Source organism: Mesocricetus auratus, unplaced genomic scaffold, assembly GCF_017639785.1.
Source record: "Mesocricetus auratus isolate SY011 unplaced genomic scaffold, BCM_Maur_2.0 Super-Scaffold_100714, whole genome shotgun sequence".
Classification (NCBI taxonomy): Eukaryota; Metazoa; Chordata; class Mammalia; order Rodentia; family Cricetidae; genus Mesocricetus; species Mesocricetus auratus.
In genome coordinates, this window is record NW_024429270.1 from 952,804 (window position 1) to 978,012 (window position 25,209).

Genomic DNA, 25,209 nt, shown 5'->3' on the forward strand with positions numbered 1-25,209 from the left:
AAGCTCTTGGAAGAAAACACAGAGAAAAACTTCATAACACTGAATTTGGCAGCGATTTTTTTTAAATATGGGCCCCAAAATATGAACAGTAAAAGAAAAGAAATAACTAACTTTTGTACTTCTACAACTCAAGGAAAATCACTAGTACAAGGGTCAGAGAGATGATGCAGAAACTGAAGCACCCACTCTTCCAGAAGACCCAGATTTGATTCCTGGCGACCACAAAGTGTATATCCAGTCCCAGGGGAATCTAATGCCCTCTTCTGGCTTCGGCGGGTACTGCATGTATGTGATGCATGCAGGCAAAACACACATAGATAGACATTTTTAAAAAGTCACAGGTATAGAGTTTCAGGTTAACATCCCTGCAACAGACACCAAGCAGAATGAAAGGTAGCCTAGTACCAGATGAAGCAAAGAACTTCTACAACTTAACAGACATCAAATCACCTGGATGGGGACACCACCGCACACCCACAGGAATGGCTGTTAAATTTGTGTCAATGAGGATACAGAGACACCAGAGCCCTGGGTACTGTTGGTGGACTGAGAAATGGAAGGTGCAGCCTCTGTGAAAACAGTGTGCTGGATCCTCAAAACAAACAAACAAATACTGAGTTAGGCCTGGGGGTGCACACCGATAGGCGGAGACGGGATTATTGTCTGTGAGTTCAAGGCCACGCTGGCCTAAACAGTGAGATCCAGGCCAGCCAGGGCTACATAGCAAGACTCTAAGAAAAACAAAGTATGATGGTAATTATAATAAATTGAGTCAGGTATGTGGTTTACACCTGTAACATCAGTGTTCAGGGGGCGGAAAGCAGGAAGTCACGTCAAGGTCAACAGCAGCTTGAGCTAGTATCAAGATCCTGTCCCAGTAAGGCACAGTAGCACACAACTTCAATCCCAGCACTTGCAAGGCACAGAGACATGGATCTCTACAAGTTTCAGAGCTTGAGGCCAACCCAGTCTACATAGGGAGTTCCAGGCTAACCAGAGCTACATACTGAGGAAAAGAGGAAAAGAAAGAAACCCTGCATGATTCGGTAACTCCAATTCTCGGCATATACACCAAAGAACTGAAAGCAGGAACTTGAAGGGACAGTTATACGTGGCTGTTGGTAGCAGTCCTATTCACGTGCCCACTGCCCATTATGGAGTTCCAGGGCACACCGGGCTAGGTCCAGAGCTTGTCTCAGAAAAAAAACCAAAACAAAACAAAACCAGCTAACACCACAAAACAACAATGAAACCTACCATGAGGCTCAGGGAGACAAGTGACCACAGGAATAGCACCACACTTTATAGTTCATAATCAATGTCCTGCCCGCGCTCATGACCGACCATCTGATACCCACAAAGCCACACGCATCAGCTGGCTAGAAACCAGAAGACGGGGTTCAGAGGATAGACAACGCTCCTACAGTCAAGACAGCCTCAGACAGGTGTATTTCCGCAGTCCAACCGGCCCCTAGGACGCGGTGAAGCCCAGAGCAGCACACTGGGGTTCTCTTGTCAAGACCGTTTTCAGGTAAGGAACTGGAGCAGACTGGCAGTTACCTAGCCCGGGGACACGGGGCTCATAAGTACTGCCCCGGGGTCAGGGTTTCCTCCCAGCTCCAGGTCCAGGAGTTTGGCCATGTCTCCATGGGATCGGACCCTACAGAGAGCAGCTCATAGGTACAGAGCTTCAGGAACCATCCCTGGGGAACATTTTTATAAACAGAATCAAAGAGCTCGCAGGTAAACCTGGGCAAAGGCTAGATACCATTTTGAATTCCCAAGTCATCTGAGGCCTGAGGGTGGGTTGAAGATTGTCCTTAAAGTAGGGCTTTAGGGACACCAGAGTGGGGCTAGTGACACCAGAAGGGCTGGGTACTTCACTTTCAATGTACTCCTTAATAAGCAAGGAGATTTCATCAGTTAAAGGGGGAAATGTTTTGTCTGGGAAGATGCTCAGGTGCTAACCGGAGAGTTTGCACCTCCTCACCCTGTAACATCTTCCCAAACCAGAAGAATGTCACCACCTGACTCCTGTGGGCTCCAGGTACCCTGACAATGTCCTCTGACCTGCTCCACAGTAGGCAGTGGCCTCTGCTCGTCCCTGCCTCCCCAGGTACCTGGTTCTGCAGCTGGGTAGTTGTGGCTTGCCGGTCAGTGTCGTGGAGGGCCAGCCTTTCCCGAAGGACCACCAGCTCCTCCTGAAGCTGGGACATGGCCTCCACCGTCCTATGTACCACGGGGTCTGGGCCTGGTGACCCCGACAGGCTTGAGCACCTCCCGATGCCAAAGAGCCGCCCACCTACAAGCAAAGTAGTGGCTGATCAGCAGGACAGCGGAGGTCACCTGGAGGAGGGATGTGGCCATCACGACAGGGCACGCTTCAGAGGGTGCAGGCAGCTGGGGCTAGGATGAGGTCTGAAGGCTACAGCAAACTGGGTTTGCAGGGGGCCTCCAGGTCTGCCTTCAGGGAGTCACTTTAGCAGTAAGCAGCTTCTGGGGACAGAACTGTCTAAACCAAGACTTAGGAAAGCAGTTTTTACTGAATCCCCTCAAAGCATGTGTTCCAGGCCTAAAGGGCTGGTGCCTCTCAGCAGCCAGTGGCCAGCAACTTCCACTGGGAAAGAAGGGAGGTTCACTCAGAAATGTCTCTTCCTGCTAAGTCAAGGCCTCTCAAAAGCACAGCAGGGAGAATGGGCTTTCCCAGCTGCTCTGTGGGCAGGGGTCACCCGTGAATGGAGGAGGGGCAAGGGGGGGTGCAAGCGCAACCGATCAGGGCACTGACAGACCAGCGCATGGGGCAGGGGCAACCAGGCACAGTCTTAGGTTATGCCTGCATGTGGGACCACACATGCACCAGAAAGGGACAAACGCCAAGGCAGGCAGGGCCTCAAGCCGAGTCCTCCCTACACCACACCTTCCACTGTTCTGCCAGAATAGGGGACAAGACAAGCATCGGGGCCATGGTCAGTGTTCCAAAGCACTGAAGAGGAGCATGGCTTATGAACTGAGGAGCCAGCAGCAGTCCAGGAGACAAGACAAGGGTTTGCCTTCTCCCCTCAGCCCTGCAAAGTGTCTGGAGTGAGGAGGGCTGGTGCTAGCTGGTAGCCTTCCACTTGGATGAGACCTTAGCTCCTGGTTTCCAGAGGTGAGGGGCCTCCCTGTGTCTGACCCCCCACCCACGACTACAGTTCTGCAAAGCCCCTGAGCAGCAGCGGCTAGGCTGCTGGGTAAGGGGTTCTGCTCCCATGGCTGGGGCTGCTATCTCCTTCTGCCAGAGAGCTGGGGCTGGACAATCTGTGCTCGGCCAGGGGCCTCAGCCGTGTGGCTCTGCATGTGACACAGCAGGAAAGTCACACAGCGCTGGCCCAGCCTCTGGGATCTATTCTAGAGGCAACAGGGGCAGCCCGATGCTTCCAGGCCAGCACACGGGGCTGCCACGGGTGCCATGTGATCAGCATGGCCACAGACTGCATGGGTGCGCGACAAAATGTGCTGTCTCGGCTGAGAGCTGGCCTGGCCTCTTGAGTCACAAGGGAGGGACCCTGCAGGCTCTTCCTATGTGAAACGGGGTTACAATGTGCCGAACCCCAAAGCTACCCTGGGAGAGGAGCTGAGACCCCATAGGTAGCGCAGGTGTGGGTGACTGTCGCAGGCCTGTCATGCGTGACGGGGCTCCTGTCCTGGGAGGCCCAGTCCCAGACCTCAGTGTGGTACCCTGTGCAGGACCACGAGTTGGGTGGCGCCCCAAGAGTCGTGGAGAGTGAAGAAAACACTCCTGAAGCTAAGGGAGGTCTGAGAATGGGAGGAGAGGTGAGGCCCCTGAGCACAACGAGCCCTGTGCTGAGGGAGCTACCACCTGACAGACAGGCCAGTTTCTAGAAGCACACCCACCACCGGGCCCAGGGCTCAGGTACTGACCCAGACTCCCTCCCCTGGGCCTATCCCACCTCGCTGGCCAGATGGTGGCCATTTTGAAGCCCTGGCTGCCCATTGCTCAGCCAGGCCCTACTTGAGCCCTGAATCTAGGTGGACCGGGGCTCATGCAGAGCAGGCACTAGCCTAGACTCAGAGGAGGGAGTGACCTCCTCCAACAACCGCAGCAAGTTCAGACAAGCAGACTCTGGGAAAGCGGTACCTTTCCCTCACACGCTGGCCTTGCCCTGAGGCTGCCTCCTAGGAGGAGGATCTCTCTCTGTGATCTCTGGCCTGAGCTTACTAAGGAAAACCCAGAGGGCCGCAAAGGGGCCTGGACAACCTCCTACAACGAGTCAGCTCTGGGTGCCACCATGGGCAGAGGATAATGGAACCACAAGCTGTTTCCTCAGCTTGAAGGAAGGGAACAAATCCCTGCCCTTTAGACCCTCTGACCACAAAGACACAGCCAGTCCTCAGCAGCAGGCACCAGTGGCGTCCGGGAGGCTGCTCCTGGGCCCTGCTTTAGATGGGTGCTTGGAAAAGACAAAAAGAAGGGAAATCCAACCCCAGCCTCCAGTGGCCAAGGTCTCTTATCACGGGGTGGAGCCCTGGTGGCCCTGGGACAAGGGGCAGGATAAGAAAGAGGACAGATACGTGGCTGTCCCTGGATGGAGGAGGCTGTCTAGGGTCTCAAGTTCGTGTCAGGTGGCCAGGCCTGCAGCCGAGGGGCAGAGCACCAGCCAGCTGGGACCCCGCTCCGTCCGTCCGTCCGTCCGGCACCAGCGCAGCCGGGTGTGCTGACAGATGGTGGGCTGACCTCCTTTTACCTGTGTTTTCTACATTCATGGCGCCACCAGCTTCCGGGGCCTCCCGGTCCCGCTTGGGGGCCAGCGCCTGCCTCTTCGGGAGCTTGTCTTCTTTCGTCCCCTGACTCCTGCTCTCGCACCCCTTGTCCTGTAGGGCCTGCTGCCAAGACACAACCAGAATCCTCTCGTGAAGGGGACTGTGCTGAGGAGGGACCCTTGCCCAGGGATGGTGAGCACTCTGGTCCCTGGCCCAGCAGCTTGTCCCCACCCCCATGGTGTGCCTGCCTGGGATCTGAGGAAGCCAGACTAACACCCCACAGGAAGATGGTGGTGGTTTATCCTTGGGCCCCACAGTAACCGGTCTCTACACCAGGAAAAGAGGTTCGGAGACTCTATGGTCCCCTGGTGAAGCTGGTGCTATCCCTGCAGGCTCCGTGGGGTCATTGGCATGTGAACAGCTGGCTCACACCAAGCCTCCTCATCACAGGCAACTATCCAGTCCTGCTCTACACACATCCGGTTGTGTAGAGGGAGCAACTCCCCTGTAGTGTCATTTGCTGCAACACCTTGGCAGACGGCCTTCCACCTAAGGATGGCACTCCCAAGACTAGGAGGCTGCACGTGACTCCATCGGGCCAGCAGAGTGACCGCCCTGCCTCCTTCAGGTTCTGTCCCATGAGGCTGTCCAGGGGCAATGTGACCCCATGTGCTGGTCAGAGACTGCGGCAAAGGTAGATGGGCTGGAGCGGGCAAGCGGAAGGGTGGGAAAGGGGTGCTTCATTCAGAGACAGCCCATGTAGCCCCCAGAGAATGACACCGAGCAAGGGTCGGAACAGTGTGGGGAAGCGTGATCCCATTTGAGAGCCATACACAAGATACAGGTGAAAATGAACCGGAGACCTCACAGGCTCAGTGTGTGCTCTGTGTGGGGTGTGTACTGGTGAAAATGAACCGGAGACCTCACAGGCTCAGTGTGTGCTCTGTGTGTGCTCTGTGTGGGGTGTGTACTGGGATAGAAACAAATGCAGTTTAAACTTGGAGAACCCAGGAGAAGAGGCAAGGTGATGAGCAGACAGAGCCTTCCCGGTCATTCTGGAGACGTCTGGGGTTTGAATTTTTCACCTTATAAACACAGTTTGGTTTGGCTTATGTCCACGGATGCATCTGGGAAGAAGCGTTTGTATCTTTGTGCCCTCTTAAGTCAAGTGTTACTCTTTTTTTTATATACACAGGGTCTCACTCTGTAGCCCTGGCTGCCTGGATCTTACAGAGATCTATCTGCCTCTGCCTCCTCCCTAGTCTCCACTCTTCTCCTTGGAGCATCAAAAGGCCAATCGAGAGAACTGCGCGAGTGAAAAGCATCGGTCAGGTGCCGGGTTAGGCACCACCTTAGCCTCTTTCCCCCTCATCTTCGTATTCAGGGAGATTCTGCTCAGTTTGATTTTGTCCCCACCCTTACTGGCACAGCATCTCAAGCAGGTTGGAGGAGGTGGGGGTGGCAGCAGCTGGAAGTTTCCATTTGCCTTCAGACGGGAGCAAAGATTACACTATTTCTGGGCTGCTGGCTGAAGCACAGGAAGGACAGATGCCCCCAGGGGCTGGGAATTTCTGCACTGCCTCTGGGGGTACAGCTCAGGCTTTAGTTGCTGGAGTGACTGAGTCTGTGACGACCTGCAGGTCGCTTGCCTGTGCTCGGGACACACTTTGTCACATATCCATACCCATAAACATGGCAGAGTTCGGCAGGGGCCGGAAGGATGTGAACTTGGCCAGCGACTATCAGCTTCTGAGTGGAGCGTCAGCAGAAGTGCTGAGCCCAGGCCTCCCCAGCAGCCACAGCCCAGCACCCCATCATCAAAGATCAAGAACAGGGCCACCACCCAGCTGAGCTACAGCTCCTCACCACAGCCTCCCGATTTAACTTCCCTCTGGTTTCTTTAACTGTTGTCTCACCAGACCCGCTCTCCTCCCGGACCTCACAAAGGACAAAAGTGTGGGCGGCTCAGCTCCCAGAAGAATCTCACCAGAACGAAGAAACTGTGAACCATAGGCTGTGCCTGAAGCGCCATCGCCCCTGGGGTCCTGCCCAGAGCGCTGGCCCAGGGCTGCAGCTGCCAGAGGAAGGACAGCTCAAAGGAGTGTGTGTCCCCAGTACCCATCCTGACTACCATCTGCACTTGCTTCATCCCAGCTATGCTCAGAGGCCACTCGGGAGGGCAGGGTGTGTGCATGAGGCCATAGAAGCTGGGAGAAAAAGCCGGGCATGGTGGCTTACGCTTATAACCATGGGAACATGAGGCAGCAGTATCTGCCATTGGGTTCCACACCAGCCTAGGCTACAGAGGGAATCCCTGTCTAACAAATACAAAGAAAGAAGCCAGGAGGGACTTTGAGTCCTCTCTCAGGGAAATCTGGGTAACGCCCCCAGATAACCCTGGCACTTCATCCTCTGAAGTTGTGTTCCTGGTATTCCCATTGGTATTCATGCATTTGAGGTCACTGGTGGCTCTCTGTTGGGCTGCCTTCCCGATTTCCCTTCTCCGCACCCCTGCACCTGTGCTAGATGCATTGGCATAAGGCAGCCAATCCATAAACATCTGTTCAGCAAATACACATATTAAAATACCAGTGCAGGAGGGCTGAAGAGACCACTACTCAGCAGGTAAGAGCATTGGCTGTTCTTCCAGAGGACCCAGGTTCAATTCCCAATACCCACATGGTGGCTCACGACCATCAGTAACTCCAGTCTGAGAAGATCCAATACCTCTCTGGCCTCCACAGGCAGCAGACATACACGTGGTACACAGACATATATGCAAACACATATAAAAATAAAAATCTTAAAAAATACACTAATGTAGCCTGTACTGGGTGGTTTTGTGTGTCAACTTGGCACAGGCTATAGAGCCATCAGAGGAAGGTGTCTCAGCTGAGGAAATGCCTCTGTAAGATCCAGCTGTAAGGCATTTTCTCATTTAGTGATCAATGGGGGAGGGCCTAGCCCATGGTGGGTGGGGCCATCCCTAGGCTGTTGGTCTTGGGTTCTGTAAGGCAGGCTGATCAAGCCACGGGAAGCAAGCCAGTAAGCAGCTCCCCTCCAAGGCCTCTGCATCAGCTCCTGTCTCCAGGATCCTGCCCTGTGTGAGTTCCTGTCATGACTTCCTTCAGTGATGAACAGCAATGCTGAAGTGTAAACCCAAATAAACCCTGTCCTCCCCAAATTGCTTTTTGGTCATGGTTTTGCTGCAGCCATAGAAACCCTAAGTAAGACATAGGCACTAGAGAGATGGCTCAGCACTTGCTGCTTTTGTAGAGAACCCAGGTTCTGTTCCCAGCACCTGTATGGGAATTCATGTTGGTAACTAGTTCTAGACCTGAGTGTCTGCAGATCTGAAGATCTACAGAGAACCTAGATTTGGTTCCCAGCACCCACACGGTAGCTACAGGGATCTGATTCCTTCTGGCATCCTCAGCTAGGAGGTACCAGGTATGCACATGGTGCACATACATATATGTGGGCAAACAGTCAAACAGAAAATCTAAAAGCAAACAAATGCCATACCAAACTAATACAGCTGAGTATGGTGGCACATGCCTTTAATTCCAGCACTTAGGAGACTGAGTTGGTAGATCTCTGAGTTTAAGGCCAGTTAGGGTTAAATAGTGAGATCCCATTTAAAAGCAAAGCAAATAACAATAACAAACTAATATGGGCCAGCCAGATGGCTCAATGAACGAAAACACTTGATGCCCTGAGTTCCCATCCCCAGAAACCTACACCGTGGAAGGAGAGCCAACTCCCACAAGCTGTCCTCAAACCTCCACAGGCCCACTGTGCTGCACCCACACCCATGAACCCTCACCCACAAACACACACAATGAGTGTAAAATATTAATGTCATAACTGAATGTCAAAGGAGCTCACTGTAATCAGAGATAACGCCCAGGGCAAATACAGAGGATTTTACCATCACCAGCATCGTCATTATTTGTTAGTGATGGGATGAACTGACCTCATGCATGCCAGGCCAGTGCTCTGATGCTAAACCATACACACAGCCCAATTAAAGTTTACCGTAAAGTCTCAAGTAGAATATTATGCAGTGGATAAGAGAATGGTTCTCTATGACTGATGTGTATGAAGAAGTCTCCAAGATGGCTGTGAGGGAAACAGCACATCATAGAATATGTAAAAGGAAATGGGAAAGCCATATAATTGATGGTGGTACAAGTAAGAAAACTGTGAAGATGAACCTTCCATAGTGGACTCAACGAAGGACATAAGGGGCATACAGCTTTTAGGAATTGAATTCTTTACACCATTTGGGTTTTTTGTTTGTTTGTTTGTTTGGGTTTTTTTTGAGGAGGGTTGAGACAGAGTTTCTCTGTGTAGCCCTGGCTGTCCTGGAATTTGCTCTGTAGACCAAGCTGAACTCAAACGCAGAGACACACCTGGCTCTCCCCTCACCCGAGCGCTGGCATTAAAGGCATCCGCCACCACCGCCTTTTACACCTCTTTACACCATCGTAATCAAGCTAATCATGTTCAGAAGTTCGGATCTCAGCCGATTGTGCAGCCAGCAGCAAGATAGTTAACCTCTCTGGGCTTTGAGCCTCCATGTCCTCATCTATAAAATCCATACTGAACTGTTGTTTGAAGTTTTTTTTTTTTTACTCTTTTGGCCTTTTGCCTTTTGAGGGGGCCCTCCAGCAAGCTCCCAATCACACACGGAGACTTATTCTTACTTATGAACGCCCATCCTTAGCTTGGCTTGTTGCTAGTCAGCTTTTCTGAAATTATCCCATCTACCTTTTCCCTCTGGGCTTTTATCTTTCTTACTCCGTGGCTGGCTGGGTGGCTGCACCCTGATGTCCCCTCCTTGTTCTTTCCTTCCTCCTCTTTCTCGGGTCTCCTTCTATTTATACTCTCTACCTGCCAGCCCTGCCTAACCTTGTTCCTGCCTCGCTATTGGCTGTTTAGCTCTATATTAGGTCCACCAGGTGTTTTAGACAGGCAAAGAATCACAGCTTCACAGAGTTAAACAAATGCAGCATAAACAAAAGTCACACAACTTCAAATAATAGTCTATCAACACAAAACAGTATCTTTCTGTTGAGACATGAGATCTAATGCCTGGGTTCCAAAACGGCATTGAATAAAAGCCACCAATCCTTTGTATTATCTCTGCAATCAAAGTCTTCCCCATATATATAGTAAGTATGCCTTTTGAAAGTCAATGACATCTTCCTTTGGACTCTTTTTCCATCTTTTGTGAGACAGTCTCCCTGTATACCTGACTGGTCTTAAACTTGCTTTGTAGATCAGGCTGGGCTCAAGCTCACAGAAAAGCTCTGCCTGCCTCTGCCTCCTTTACGATTAAATGCACACACCAAGCCCAGCCTGGCATTCCCTTTGATTTTTCATATAAGAGAACACAGGCATTGCCTACATAGATATAAACAGCTCCCCCAAATTGGCCTGTTTTCCCAATATCTCCTCCAGCTCCGCACATCTTAGCAAAGGCCTCATCTCCCACCTCAGCCAGGGTGTGGCTGAAAAGCTCCTGTCACCTCCTGAGAGATCGTCCCTGAGATAAGCTGAGATGAAACCTGTTGCTTTCACGCAGGCTCTCGGCTGTGACAGCTAGCCAACAGGTGCCTGGCAGGTCCCCAGCTCTTCTCCCTACCTGACCCAACTGCTGGAGCCCAGAGGAGCCAGCACCCTGGCCACACTCACCCTCGCCCCGCATCTGATAGTCCACGCTTACCTGAACTGTCAGGTAGAGTCTATGGGGACTCCTAGGGCCAGGCCAGTCCACGCTGAGGGCCCGACACTGTGCCAGGGATGGGCGAGTCACAGTTCGGGCGCACGAGTCTTCCTCCCCACCAGTTAGGGTGTCTCTTCCACGCCCTGTTCCAGGACAGACAGACAGGCAGGTGAGATGACATACTTGGTTGCTGGCCAAAGACCCCTGGCCAAAGGGAGCTGAGCTCAGCTTTGCCCCCTCCAACCTGCCCAGGTGTGGCCGGCAGGGCCTCATGTGGTCTCACAGGCTCTCTCCACACAGGAGCACAGGGAGCGACAGGATGGGGCTATCTGATTTTCTTACCAAAAGGGACCCTGAGATTCTTTCCTGAAGGGTACCCAAGGCCCTGCCCCAGTTGCCACAGTGGCTTCTGGGGTCCACACTTGCTCATCAGTTCCTCTACAGAGGCAAGAAGAAGCCAAGACACTGAGTGCACTGTACACGGGGACATGGCTTTATTACCCAGGCTGCCTCTAGGTGGCAATTTCTCCCTTGCCTTCATTAAGGCCAAACCCACACTGGGTGACTTGGTCCCTGCTGTTTCCAGAAGTTTCCCCCAGGAACAGCTAACTGCATCCTCTGGAGCCTCTATTGGGGTAGGACACCCCCTCACCCACTCAACCTGGCCAAAGGTGGGGAACAGTACAGGCCTCACTGTCAAAATGCACAGCCCCAGGCTGGAGAGATGGCTCAGCCACAGAGCACACACTGCTCTTGCAAAGGACTGGAGTTTTCTTCCAGCACCCGCACTGGGTGGTTCACAACTGTCTATAGGACCAGCTCCAAGGGATCTAATACTTCTGAACTCTGTGCATCATGTACATTTAACTACACACAGATAAATAACACAACAATTAAACTAATAAAAATTTTAAATCAATAAATGGAAGTTTTTTTCTCTAGGCACATACTTTTAACCCTAGCACTCAGAAGGCAGAGTAAGTTCAAAGCTAGCCTGGTCTACAAAGCAAGTTCCAGGCAGCCATAGTAAGGCCCTGCATTAAAAAGAGGAGGGGCATAACCCCATGCTGAGGATCAAAGAGGACTTAGGCACAGCAAGGACCCACAGCTATTAGCCATTAGGCTATCAATAGCCATCACAACCACCCAGGGCGGAGGAGGTCATCCCCCTAGTCCAAAAACCAGAGACCCTGAATGGTTAGCAATATGCCTAGTGTCACCCAGGGATTGTATTCAGACCACATGTACCAACCAAGCCTGGTTGACCATCTCTCTCGGGATGACAGTAAGACTCGTGGGGGATATATGGAGAGGGCTGGGGTGCACTTGTTGACTGAGACTCTGAGGTGCCAAGCCTGTGCCTGTCACACATGGGATTCACTGGACCTTTAGCTTAAGTTTATAGTGGTCAGAAATTTCTAAAAATCACTGTACTCATTACACACACACACACACACAAGCTTATAGTGGCTAGAAATTTCTAAAGATCACTGTACTCATTTCACACACACACACACACACACACACACACACACACACACACACACACACACGCAGATGAACTTAGTGAGTTTTCCAAGGTGCCATGTTTTGTTTTACCAGAAAAGCCATACTCTATTACACTCACACCCTGGGGACAACTTTGCAGAGACCATCCTTTGCCCCTTTCAAACAGGCGGCTCTGACGGCCCCACAGAGCCCCTGGCAGACCCGAGCGATCACAGACGCTTGGAGAGCTTCTAAGCACTGCCTGGCTACCACTGGCAGAGTGAACATTACAGGTGGAAAGGAGACAATAGGAAACTTGTTACCAGCCTTCTTGGAGTCTCAGCTTATCACCTCTTCTGTGTACCAGGGGGGTCATAACCCATGGTCTCACGGCTCAGAGGGCCAGGCTGGAACAGTTCCCCGGGTAGGTCAGGAGTGAAAAGGTAGCCGGCCCCTGAAGGCAGTTCTCTGGATAACCCTGCCTTCCCACACCGCCGGGGCACCCTGCCCACCTGCCCACACAGAGCTGGGGAAAGGGTCAAAGCCGCTCCTCACCCCACATTCAGCCCCTACCCAGAACAGAGAAGCCGCTGGCTCCTTGACAGGCTCAGCATTTGGGACATGACCCAGAAAGCTGACTGCTGACAGCTCCCCAGGGTACAGCAATGGCCCAGGCTCCAGGACCCTCCCGCTATGGACCTGCTCGTGGGGTCGCTTTGAAAGCCTCGTTCGCTGACCCACACCTAAAACCCAGGGCCTGGCATCCAAAGTCTGCCGGGTAACACTCCGAGCAAGCCTGCCTTCACTCCTCACTCGGGACCAGGGCAGCCTGGCACAATCAGGTGTTGGTGCTGAGCAGGGCACCCAGGCGGTCAGCCGCTTCACCTACCTTGCTTTCCGGCCTCCAGCTGAGATTAGGGAGCACCCAAGTGAGATCTCAGAGTCCCTGACCTGGTTTGGCTGGCGGGAACGTTGTTGACGCCACCGTGCTATGGACTGTTAAAGTTTAACCGGCCCCAGCCGTCTCCTCCTCCTCCCAGGCTGGACGCAGGGACGAGCACCCGGTGACGCTGCACTGCGCTCCACGCCCAGCCGGCTCTGAGTTGCTGGCTACCCTGTAATTACCTGACAGCTCTGACTGAGTTTAGGAACCGCGAGAAACCTCAGTCTCATCTCTGGGATCTGGAGGAAGGAAGGGAAATGAAGAGGCATTCTAAAAATGCGGACTCACCAGTTCTCAACCTCCCCTGGCCGGTGTGTGGGAAAGGGCGGGCGGCTGGGCTGGCTGGGGCGGGGCGAGCCATCCCAGGCTTGGGCTCCTGGACCCGGCCCACTCTCCACAGACCCCGCAGTGAAGGCGTGGCTCCCAAGTTCCACGTCCTGCGAGAGGGGACCATGGCCCGGGGCTCAGCAACCTCTTCTGGGTGCCGGGCAGCCTGTGGGGAGAACAAGGGTTAAGGAGTTTAAGAGGAGTGGGTAGGTAGCCCACATGCGGTGCCTTCTGGAAGGTGTGCCAACAAAGGTCCCCCGATACCCAGGATAGCAGCCCCAACCAAGGGCAGCAACCCCTAAGGGCCCTGGAGGGTGCTCGGTACTGATTATGGCACTTCCAAGTGCGCCAGGGGCCAGTCAGTGTTCTGCCACTCATTGCGAAGATGGGTGCGGGGGCAACTCTGGGTAGCAGCTCCACGTGGAGGGAGCTCCAAGCCTATGCTTTCAAGCACTGGTAAGTTTAATCCTTTTCCTCCGTGACATCTCATTTTCTAATTGCACTCAGCTGCCTGCTTAAGTCTCAGCCTTCGGGCTGTGTCCCAAGCCAGTGGCTCCGCAGCTAAAACTCCTGAGTGTTAGCGTCTCACTGAGGAGGGGCTCAGAAGGGGCTGGCTTAGGGCCAGGGGCAAGCTGGGTTTACATTCAGTAAATTCTCAGAGCCAGTTCATTCACTCACTCAAGTGACTAAGAACTGAGGGTGTGGCAGGCACCCTGCCCGGCATTCATTCAGTTCTCTTTCATAATCATTTATTGAGTGCCTACTATGTACTGGACTCTAGCAGAAGTCATCTGGTTAGGAGAAATGGGTCCTCAAACGTCCAGTCGGAAGAGAACAAACCTTCAATAAACCTTCACGGCGTTAGGTAAAGGGTTACCTTTAATCCCAACATGCCAGAGGCACTGATCTCTATGAGTTCAAGGCCAGCCAGGGCTACCTTGTGAAACCCCGTCTCGAAAACAAACGAACGTACACAGTACAAACAGGTCACAGGGAGGTTAGAGAAGTGTGCTAAGAACGCCGGTCCGGGACAGCAGGTGAACAAATGGACAGAGCTCAAGCGCAAACTTTTGGATTTGGAGTTTTGTTTTGGGTTTGGTTATTTGAGACAGGGTCTCACTATATTGATCAGGCAGTTCTTGAATCACCATCTTCCTCACTCAAAAGTCTTTCTTGAGTTCCTACTGTGTGCGGGTTAGCCTCAAGAACATTTAAGCTGACCAGACTTTGATTCAGGCATCGATGCCAGTTGCAGAAGCAAAGTCGGCTTAAAGAGGCGTCGTGGAGTTTGATGTGACGACTGAATTGAACACCAAGGGACATCCTACAGAGCTACCTGGACCGCTTTCCCATCCCTCACCACACTGACCACCTCCTACCAGGCAGCAGGAACATGTGTTGAACAGGGTCAATCTCTCCCACCCTCTCTGACTCCCTGTGAGTGAGGGGCTTGCACACATGCACATACACACACATACATACATACACACACATACACACACACACACACACACACACACACACACACACACACACACACACAAAGCCTGGAGAGGAGGACCAGCTAGCCACTAAGACTCAGAACTAAAGGCTACCACTGCTTTCGAAACCGGCAAGGTTGACCAAGATGGGAGACAGCATTAAGTAAGAACAGGGCTGGGGTGGAGGGGGGGTGGACAGGGGACAGAGGGGGGGTGGAGGGGGAAGGGTGGGAATGGGAACAGTAACAAGAGGGAGGTCAGAGAGGTGGCAGGAACTGCCAAGGTCATGCAGAGTCCTCAGAAGCGACTGAGAAGATAAGTAGGATGGCCAGGTGGTCATGGCAAAGTCCAAGAAAGCCAGAGAGAACCCTGGGGCGGGGGGCGGCACACACCTACCATCCCAGCACTCAAAGGTTCCAGACCAGCCTAGGCTGCAAAGCAAGTTCAAAGTGGCTCAAGGAACTGGAGAGGGCCGAGGAGGCGGCTGTTTTCTTCTTTGGGGGAAGGAGGTGAACCGAGACGGGGAGAGTGGCATGCTGGGTAGACAGAGGGGCAGGAACAAAGCATCTAGAAGCAAGGGGGGAGCAAGGGGGTCAGAGATGGAAGTCTTGAGGGCTGATACTCACAGGGCCAAGTACTGAGGACAGTGGGGTCGTGGTCCCTTCCTTCCTTGACTGAAGACAACGTGGGGTACACAACGGGACGGGGACAGGAATGTGGGACGAAGGTCGGGAAGATGCTCGCCCATATAAGCAGCCTCACGCCGCTGGTGCCTTGAGACGTAAGGTGTAAGAGGCAAGAAGGGCGGGACCAAATGCCCTCTCCAGCTGGCTGGACAGAGCTGGCACAGAGCCAACGCTGTAGCCAACGGGGACCATGAGAGGACCGTCCTCTGTAGGTGCTCCTACAGGAGAGACCGAGTAGGACAGAGGGCTCTAGGGGACATCTGCTCAGTCCAGGAGGGCAGAAGCTGGAGAGCCTATTTCTGTGCTATCAGGACGGGGAGTTGGACAGGCAGCCTGAAGAAAGAGGAAGGGCGTGTGCTAGACCCTCAAGAGGAAAAGGCAGCTGAATTTAGCAGCTGGAAACCCCGGGGTGAGGTCAGGAATATCAAGGAATCTCAATCAAGCCCAGGGTTCTAGGCTGAGACAGCAGCACAGGCCCTCCTACACAGGTGTTTCATCTGGGGGCCTCCTACTCATCTGGAATTCATGGAGTAGAGCTACGAGAGTGGTCCAGGCCTTGGCCCTTGCCACCTAGGAGAATTAATCACCTAGTCTTTGTCTTATCATCTCCATGTGGAGAGCTGCACTTCATAGGGTTGGCACACATATCAGACAATACCCATATGAAGTGTGCAAAGAGCTCGGCTATCTTTTGGTGTTCTGTCCCATTAATGAGTGAATGCAGAGGCATGTTGGGGGAGGGGCATGGGTCTCTCTGGGTTTAGGCCAGGATGGTAGAGCCGCCTTCCTCCTGTTCTAGACCAGAGACAGTGCAAAGACTAGGGGTAGACTTCGTAGTCGCTTATACAGCACTGCTGGAGACAGCTTGGTTCTCCTGGGTGAGCATTTTGGGGTGGCTAGACTGCGGTAGGGTTTCCCTGGCACACAGAACATGTTCTGGGGAGTCCAGATGTCAAATTCCCTGCTGCCTGGGACCCATACGAACAGCAGGCCTCACCACTCACCACCCCAAATCCTGAAGTCCAGCCTCACAAATACACAGAACCATTCTGGGGCTGCATTCCTAGCAAATGACTCCCTCTGGCCAAGGAGACGGCCCCTTTATGAAGGGCACAGGGGAAAAATCCTACCAGGCCAGGAAGGGCACTCGCCCAGTCTGGGGCAGAAGGACACCAAGGAAGGTGAAGCTAGGGGTAGTCCCAATGCCCAAGCTTGACACATGCATTAAAGGGGGTGGGGTGGAGTGACAAATGTACTTAAGAATTAAAATCCAGCTTCCTCTTTAAACTGTCTCAGGACCGGGCCTTTCACTGTGTCAGCCAGCCAGAGTTCCGCTGTCACTTGCAGCAGGAAGCCCGAAAGGGGACAGACAGCTTCTGGGCTCCCCCTCCCTGACGGGATTCCTCAGCTGCAGCTGTCAATGACTTGATTCGTCTGGGCTTGTGAGGGTTATCTCTGAGGCCTTTCCTCCTAACCTAGGGACTGGCGCACCCCACCTTGGGCCTGGCCAGAGAAAGCAACTACCCGGGAACACAGAGGGAGGGCCAAACTGCAGCCTCCCGGGGAGCGACCCATGCAGGGGAAGGGGGAGCGCTGGCTGACACGCAGCTCCCAGGTAGGCTCTGCACATTCCCCACCACTGAGATCCGAAGCGGGTCTAGGCAGCGCGACCCCAAAGGCCGTGCCACCCTCAAGCCCAGGTCCCAGCGGGATTCTTCATCTGGACGACGCAGTGGGACCCCACGCATAGCCGGGTCTCTCGGGCCCGGTCGCCGCGCCCTCTGTGGATCAGGACAGAGGGGACCCCGGGCAGGGTGGGCGCGGCGCCCACCAGGCGCGCCTGGAGGAGCCGGTCCCAACCCGTCCTAGCCTGCCCGGACCCCGACTCACCGGCCTAGCGGAGACAGGATCACAGAGTCGCCGCAGAGCCCAGGGCTCCGGCCCGCTCCGGCCCGCCCGCGTGAGGCAGCTCCACGCCGCCGCCGCCGCCGCCTCCTCGGCCCGCCCCGCGCCCGCCCCGCGCCCGCCCCTCCCGCACTTTCCACAGGAAATGATTAACTCGGGCCGCGGCGCGTTCCCATGGCAACGGGCTCGGGAGGGGGCACGCGCAGTCTCGCGCACGCGCCTGCCCGGGGCGCATGCCCCCTCTACTCCTACCCCCAACGCAGGCTGGTACAACTTATGCGCTCTCCCTCTGGTGCACGCGCCCTGGCACACCTGCCAGCGCCTTTGGATCAGGCTCACGCCCCCCACTGCGCACACCTGGTGCCTGCACACTTGCCCTTACCCAGCCTGCAGGACCGCAGGCCTCTCATTCCCACCCAGGTGTTGACATTTGCTCACACTCACCCTCAAATGGTTGGCATTCCGCCCCCTAACCCAGGTGCAGAAGTTTCACACACTCCAGCTAAGATTCGCAAACATCCGGCAGACAGGCTCACATTTTAGGAGTGCATTTTTTCATTCTAGCACGCTCACACGCATACTCTTGCACACCAGATCAAGCATGCTCTGCTACACGGGCATGCACACTCTCTGTCTTCGCCCTGCCTGCCATAGTGCCTCTCCAGCTGCGCCCCTGCTCCCCAGCCAATGAGCATCTTCTTGAGAAGCCTGCTCGGGGGTTTGTTAAGGTAACGCATTCCCTTAAGCTCCAGCCAAACAAGCTCAGAGTGCAGGAGCCCCCAATCTGTCTTGAAGCGCTCCTCCTGGGGCGCCTGGGAGCTTGAGAAAAGGCCTGGGGGAGAGCAGGCCCAGCCAGCCAAGAGAGACAGCTGACCCAGAGGAGCCACTCTGTTCTTTGTCTCCCAAACAGAGCAGCATTTATTTCAGCCCCAGTGTTCCCACTCGAGGGTGCGGAAGGAGACAGTGGCGCAGGAGCCTATCCAGCTGAGGCTGATGGTCCCCAGAGGACCTGAGAAGCGTGGGGGGGTCTGCCCCTTCAGGCTTGGCAAGGGTGGCTGAGGAGGGAACTAGAGCAGCCTCAGACGGGCTGTTTCCAGCTTCTGCTGCTGAGACATGCGACTGGGAGTCAAGAATCTGGACCAAAACAAAAACAGGGACAAGGGCTTAGGCCCCACAGAGTGTCCGCTCCTGGAACAGGACAGTAAGCTTACAGCTGGAAGCAAGCTCTGTCTACTTTATTGGAGGCTCTTTTCGTGGGGCAGGGGGTTGTCTGTCATTAAAGTTTGAGTATAAAAGCAGAAACCTTGTGTTGCTTAAGGTTTGGGACACTGACATTAACTTCAGCTTCCTTCTAGCAAAGCCAAAGTCAAGGCTCTTTTTTTTTAATTAATAAAAACATTTATTGTTCCCTTTTCTGCGGTTACAAAAGTAATGGGTGTTCATTGTAACCATAATCCCGCCCACTGGGAATAAATGCTGCCAACACTTTATTTAGTACAGCCTTTCCCCTCCCGTGCATATAATAGACACCATTTATTCAGAGTGAGCATAGTGCCAGGCACTGTGCTTGAGCTCTTTAGACACAAGATCCTGTCTGACACTGCTCAGCCCGGGAACTTGTTCAAGAGAGGAAAGGTTCCTTGGCAAACCCAGAATGTGTCAGAGCTGAGGCTCCAGGTCCAGCAGAGATGTGAGCACATGCACCGTACATAGGGTGCCTCCAAATGAACATAGGAAGCGCCGGCCACGGAAAAACGGAGATCAAGAATTAGGAGGAAGCATTCTTAAAATTCCAACAGGGCTCTAGCTTGAAATGTAAAAACAAATCGCTCAACGACTATGAAGGATTTAAGGATTCACACTCTGCTGGTCTTGGTGGCCTGTTGTCATCCTAACCACCCGGGAGGCTGGTGGGAGGACTTAAGTTCAAAGTCTGCTGGTATCACCAGGAACTGCATACCAACTCCCTTTCCCGGGTGGTTTCAATAGAGGCTGCCAACTCTCTCCTGACCCTGGGAAAAGACTTCCCAGAATCCTGGCCATGAGAACCAGGTCAGGCCTTCACAGCCCCTGGCCCTGATGCTTCCTGCTCACTTTAGAGATGGCGCTGTTAGGGCCAGATAAAGGCAGTGGCCAGAACACTGCAAACCTACACCCACATCTGCAGGGCAAAGGGTGCAGCCGTGGCTCAAAGGACATGAAAGCCATAACCCTCAGGTCTATCCGAGTAGCCAAGGGTCCAAGAGCTCTTCCCAGAGGGAAGCAGAAAGGAGAATGGAGAAAACTCTGCTGTGATTTCTTTTTCTCTTTCTCCTAGTGGCCAAAGTCCACCACAGATAAGCCGACAAGATATTGCAACCTCTGGAAGTCCATTGGCCAGTCACCTCCAGCCTGTGCAAACACCCCAGGAGGCCTCATTCCTTTATACCCCCTCCCCCAATCTTTATCTCATCAATTCTAGATGACCTTCAAGTTCTGCAAGTCCAGCAAGCTGCCTTCCTCTCACTTTCACAGGCACCAGCCAGTTGCGGAAGACTCCCCATCCCCAGCAGCGGCCCCTCCAGGGCCATCACTGTGGCCTGTCCTGTCAACACCACTCCCCTCTTGAGGTCAGGGTCCTTTCTAGACTTTACAACCTCAAAAGCTTCAGCCTGGTGTCTAGCGTCAGGGACATGATAACCGAGTATGCACAGGTCAGTAGAATTTGGAGAGCAGGATGCAGGAAACACATCCATTAGACTTGCTCCCATGCAAATGAAGGATCATTCCTAGAAGACGGAAGGATGCTTAGACAGCTATTTCAGTGTGGTCAGGAAGAAGCCCCTGCATCTGGGGAAAGTTATCACCTTCATGCTGGAGAAACTTTAGTTTATTTGGGCTTTGCTTTGACATAGCAGAGAGGGGTTGTCCTGCTATGTTGCCCAGACTAGCCTCAAGCTCCTATGCAGAAGCAATCCTCCTACCTCAGCTTTCCAAGGAGCTGTAACTACAGGAGCATGCCTCTGTACTCAGGTAACAGACCCTTGAAGTAAGGGAACATTCTAGAGTTGACTCTCCAGTGAAACTCACATCTTCCTGAGGTTGTCCATCATGAACATGGAACGAGGGGACCGTGTGAAGGTGAGAGCAGTCTGCACCCAGTCCCACAGTATGTTTAGCCTGAGCATATTAGAAGCCAAGCTCCTTACAGCACACAGAGACAAGGGGCTTGGACCACTCTGGGCCAGGGTATAAAGTCCTCCTACCCTTGTTTGCTGTAGACTTGGTTCCCACAGTGCCTGAGAATTCCTGAGGTAAGGGTGCAGGAGACCTTTCACCTGTCTCCTGCACCCCCTACCTGACCCTTTTGTGTCCCCACTTTCTAAAAGCCACATTAACAGGATGGAACAATTCTCACCTTTTCAGGAGACAAGGCAACACTGGCCCCATCCAAACCTAATGCAGAGCAGACATCATGGCCTTTCACCGCTTGCCCAGAGGCCTCATTAAATTGGCACTCCCCCCACTCCCAAGAAGGCAGCTAAAAATCTACCTCTGGCCTGCTGAGGAATTTGGCATTCAAATAGAGGCTTTCTCTCCCTTATCATCTCTGGTAGTCTAAAGAATGAGAGGAACGCAAACACTGGATCATAGTGTGTTCAAGTGCCAGGTAATAAAAAGATTTAGCAAGAATGACCCAGAGAAGGGTGTGTGTGTGTGTGTGTGCGTGAGAGAGAGAGAGTGTGTGTGTGTGTGTGTGTGTGTGTGTGCACTCCCAGCACTCTGGAGGCAGAGGCAGGTGGATAACTGCATTCCAGGCCATCCTGGGCTACAGAGTGAGACCCTGCCTCAAAAACAAACGAATAACTAGATAAAGACACCGAGGAGTGACCCTGGGAGAGGCGGTGAACAAGCCCTGCCCTGCCCCCCCACCGCGCCTCCCAGACTCAGCCAAGCACAAAAGCTTCACCTAGCTCCTCCCCAAACGCTCTGGCTTCACTTCCTGTTTCCGGTGCCTCAGTCCTTGACATTTGCCATCTGTGCCTCGATGCTCACATTTTCATTTCTCCCGCGAGAATCTCTCCATCTGAAGTTTTGGTGTTTGGTTGGGCTTTTTTTTAAATGGTGCTACTCCTGAGCAAACCTTATTGTGTTTTGAAAGCTTTTATTTAGAGGTACTTCAAGAAGGCTCATTAGATCAAGGCACTTACCACCCACCCTAAATTCAATCCATGGCACCCGTAGTGGAAGGAAAGAATTGACTCCCATAAACTGTCCTCTGACCTCCCCAGGGTGCCACGGCAAACCCATGCCCCCCACACACAAAATAAATAAATGAATGAATTTTTTAATGGGAGGGGGCTAAAGAAATTCACGGTGAATAGCTAAGTACTTGTTGCTCTTGTAGAAGACCAGAGTTCAGTTCCCAGCACCCACTTGTTAGCCCCAGTAACTCCAATTCTAGGGTGTTTGATGCCCTCTACTGGCCACTGTGGGCACTGCGTGCACATGATGCACAGGCATATATATAAGCAACACACACACACACACACACACACACACACACACACACCAAAGTTTTTGTCTTGAGATAGTGACTTGCTATGTTGCCCTCTTGCCCAGGCCAGTCTCAAAACCCTGGCTTTAAGAAATCCTTCTGCTACCAGCTCCAAATGCTTGGGATTTGCAGGTGTATGCAAAAGAATATTTTTTAAATGGATAATCAGCTGGGTGGTGGTGGTGGCACATACCTTTAATCCCAGCACCCGGGAGGCAGAGGCAGGCGCATCTCTGTGAGTTCGAGGCCAACCTGGTCTACAAAGCTACACAGAGAAACCCTGTCTTGAAAAACCAAAAAAAAAAAAAAAAAAAAGTATAATTATAACAGAAGCTGACAGAGTTTGGAAAAGTCCTCAAATCCCACTACCCTTTACTTGGGTCATTGTTCTAGAATTTCTTGCTGGTATTGGACTGTGAGATGATACTGATCTACAGCAAGAGGAGACAGAGACAATGGTTAGAAGTGGGCTCAGGGGCCAGGAGCATGCAAATGTATGTGTAAGGCTCCTCTTCCTCCCTGACTCAGTTTCTTCTGAACACAGGGCTATTGTTGTACTGTTGTACTATATTTGTGAACAGAAATGTGATCAAGCGTGAAACACCTTAGGCCATCGTTGCACAGGACTCAGCAGTACCAAAACCCACACTGCAGTTGATAGGAGACAGGTCAGACTCCATTTTCTACTCCGGACTCTTACTTTAAAATATTTTCCATGTAATTCTTTTGTTGTTTCTCAACAGGGTCTTGCTACATAGCCCAGGCTGCCTAGAGCTGGCAATCCTCCTGCCTCAGATTCCCGAGTGCTAGGATCCATCAGTGCTGCCACACCTGGCTTCCACATCACTTTTTAAAAGTTCTGTTTTAACCCCGTACAGCCTGAGGCTCAGGTCCCAAGAAACACTGGCCCTAATGAAAGGGATCATTGCTTTATTTTAGTTGGGGTCCTGGGAATTGAACCAGAACCTCACGCATTCTACCCTCAGCCCATCTACCACTGTCTTATGTGTTTTGTTATTTGAGATAGGATCTCATGTACTCCACAGACTGGCCTCAACTTCATTTTCTAGCTAGGCGTGGTCTTGAACTCTTGATCCTCCTGCCTCTACCTCCCAAGTACTGAAATGACAGACATGTGCACCCTTACCTGGCTAATTGGTGTTGCTGTGGAGACAGGGTCTCTGTGTAGCCCTGGCTGTCCTGGAACTCACTCTATAGACCAGGCTGGCTTCAAACTCACAGAGATCCGCCTGCCTCTGCCTCCTGAGTGCTGGGATTAAAGGTGTGTGCCACCACTGCTCAGATTGCCTGGCTAATTTATTGCCTTATTTGTTTTGAGAGTCTCCTGAAGTCAAGGTTGGCTTCAAACTTAATGTGTAGCTGAGAACAGCCTTGAACTCCTGGTCCTCCAGTTATTACCTACCTCCCCAAAGCTCCCCCTTTTCATTTTTATAAAGAACATGCTCTCCACACTCCCCCCTCTACCTCATGCATCCCCCTGGGGCAGGAGTAAGGAGCAGGGGCTATCAAATTCAGGGAATCTTCTGGAACAGAGTTTGAGCATTTTGCTGTTGTTTTTTCCACCAGATTGCTTTCAGGAGGGCTGTACCAAATTTGCTCTATTGCAGTGCTTTCTGAGAAGAACATTTTCACTAGGATGTACAGCTCTTCCCTTGCTCTGGAATGCCCTCCCTGCCGGGTTCTCTGAGGAGGAACAGGAAGAGAAGGCTGAGCAATCACTGGCTGTCAAGAGTAGGGTGTGTCAGGCTGGCAGAGCCTTCAGGTACTGAGGCTGAGGGTGTTTGTCACCAGAGTTGGGAAGGTTTGGCTAAGGGCACTGGCTCAGGTTCCCCTTCCCCACCTGCTCTTTATATCCGCCACCTTCCCAGATGGTCATGTGACATCCCATCAGCCAGGATCCAGGAGCACACAGGGAAATCCTGGACGGAACAGTTTTCAGGCCGCCACCAGCAACATCATTCCTGCTCCCATAACACCCTGGCACTACGTTTTGACTTCTTGCAAAATGTCAATTACTCCTGTAAAGGAAACCCCTGGGGGCTGGGGCCAGGGGTGGCACCTGGTCAAGGAGGCTTCATTCTTCTAGAACATATAGCTCTGTGCCTGACAACCCTGCCAATCTGTGACATGGCTGCCTCAGTCACCACTGGTATTAACCTGCAGCATCGTCTGGCTGAGGCCGCCACTGCCAGCCGCTCCCTGTAGCCTGTCCTCCTCCTCTGGGGGTGGCCCTTGTTTGCAAACATCAACGGAAGTTTTGACGCTGCTGATTAACCAGCCTCCCACGGCACCCAGTTCTTAGTCATCCCTACAAGTCCCAACCTTCCGCATGGGACTTTGCCAGCCTCCAGGTGACAGGGAAGAAATTACAAGGAACCCTGTAGTTTCTGTATTCCATCTTCCAGGGGAGAGGAGGGATGAACTTCAACCATCCTCACAGCCAAGGCGTCCAGGGCCTGGAATGCCAGCTTAGCTGTCATCCGCCTAAGGACAAGCGTCCCCAGCACAGCCTGGACTCTATCTGCACGTTTTACCTCATCCTTTGGGGGCATGTGCAGCAGGCATGATCACTCCCATTCTAAAGGTGGGGAAACTGAGGAGCTACATTGTGAGAATGGCCAGGAGGGGGACACTGTTGGAAGATAGCTTAAAAAGCTGTAAAGGGGGGGTCATTTCAAGACATACACTGTGTCTCCTGGCCCACTGTGTGAATCCCTACCCTCTGGTTGTTCTTGCTCCTTCTTCCTGGTAAAGAAGCAGAGCAGAACAGGCTGGTGACCCTTCCAGCACTGTAGTGACAAGGAAGACAACGGACCACTCAGGATGGCTGCAGTTGAAAAGCGGGGAGAAGAAAGGGGCCAGAAGAGAGAGAGGCCTACCCAGATGTCAGCCAAAGATGCCATTAAGGTTTGCCGTCTTTGGGGAGGGCTCAGCCCCTAGCCCACTCCAGTGACCATCCCCATATGCCCCAACTCTAGGACTGGAGAAGGGTGTGTGTGAAGTCACCCAAAGAGCAGGCAACAGTGACAGTGGCCAACTGGGACCAGGAATGCCCCTGCCCTGCTTCTACTATTTGCCTTTCTGGGTATTCAAGAGCTGGTGTGTATGGGCCTGGGGTGGGGAGGAGCTGGGAAATGGAGGGGGCCTGAAAGGAGAGATCTGGTGAATCAGGGCAGGGCCTGAAAACAGAGCTGCGGCTGGAATCCCTGCAGCAGGACCCTCGGTTCACTCCAGAAGGCAGGTCAGAAGCACATGCAGCTCCCAAAGGCCACTGCTGGCACACCCCCGTGGTGACAACCCTGGGAACTGCTGAGAGGTATAGCCCCCTC

The 25,209-nt window shown here is 52.9% G+C and overlaps 1 protein-coding gene across 9 annotated transcripts in view; it reads right to left on the reverse strand.

The window, feature by feature from the left end:
* Nucleotides 1-17,412, reverse strand: part of Kifc3 (kinesin family member C3) — a 33,876-nt gene extending 16,464 nt beyond the window's left edge. For 2 of the 9 annotated variants that reach the window (XM_040740809.1, XM_040740808.1), the window contains exons 1-2: nt 13,212-13,416; nt 10,493-10,635 (exon numbers count right to left, since the gene is read on the reverse strand). In XM_040740809.1, coding sequence (XP_040596743.1) covers nt 10,493-10,635; nt 13,212-13,377 — 309 coding nt within the window. In that variant the 5' untranslated portion in view covers nt 13,378-13,416. Of the gene's footprint in view, nt 1-2,120; nt 2,303-4,745; nt 4,885-10,492; nt 10,636-12,869; nt 13,024-13,211; nt 13,417-15,127; nt 15,299-15,357; nt 15,505-17,307 lie in introns of those variants that run through there. The other 7 variants (XM_021232156.2, XM_013119476.3, XM_013119482.3 and 4 more) reach the window with 7 other exon arrangements.
* Nucleotides 17,413-25,209: the final 7,797 nt, after the last annotated feature.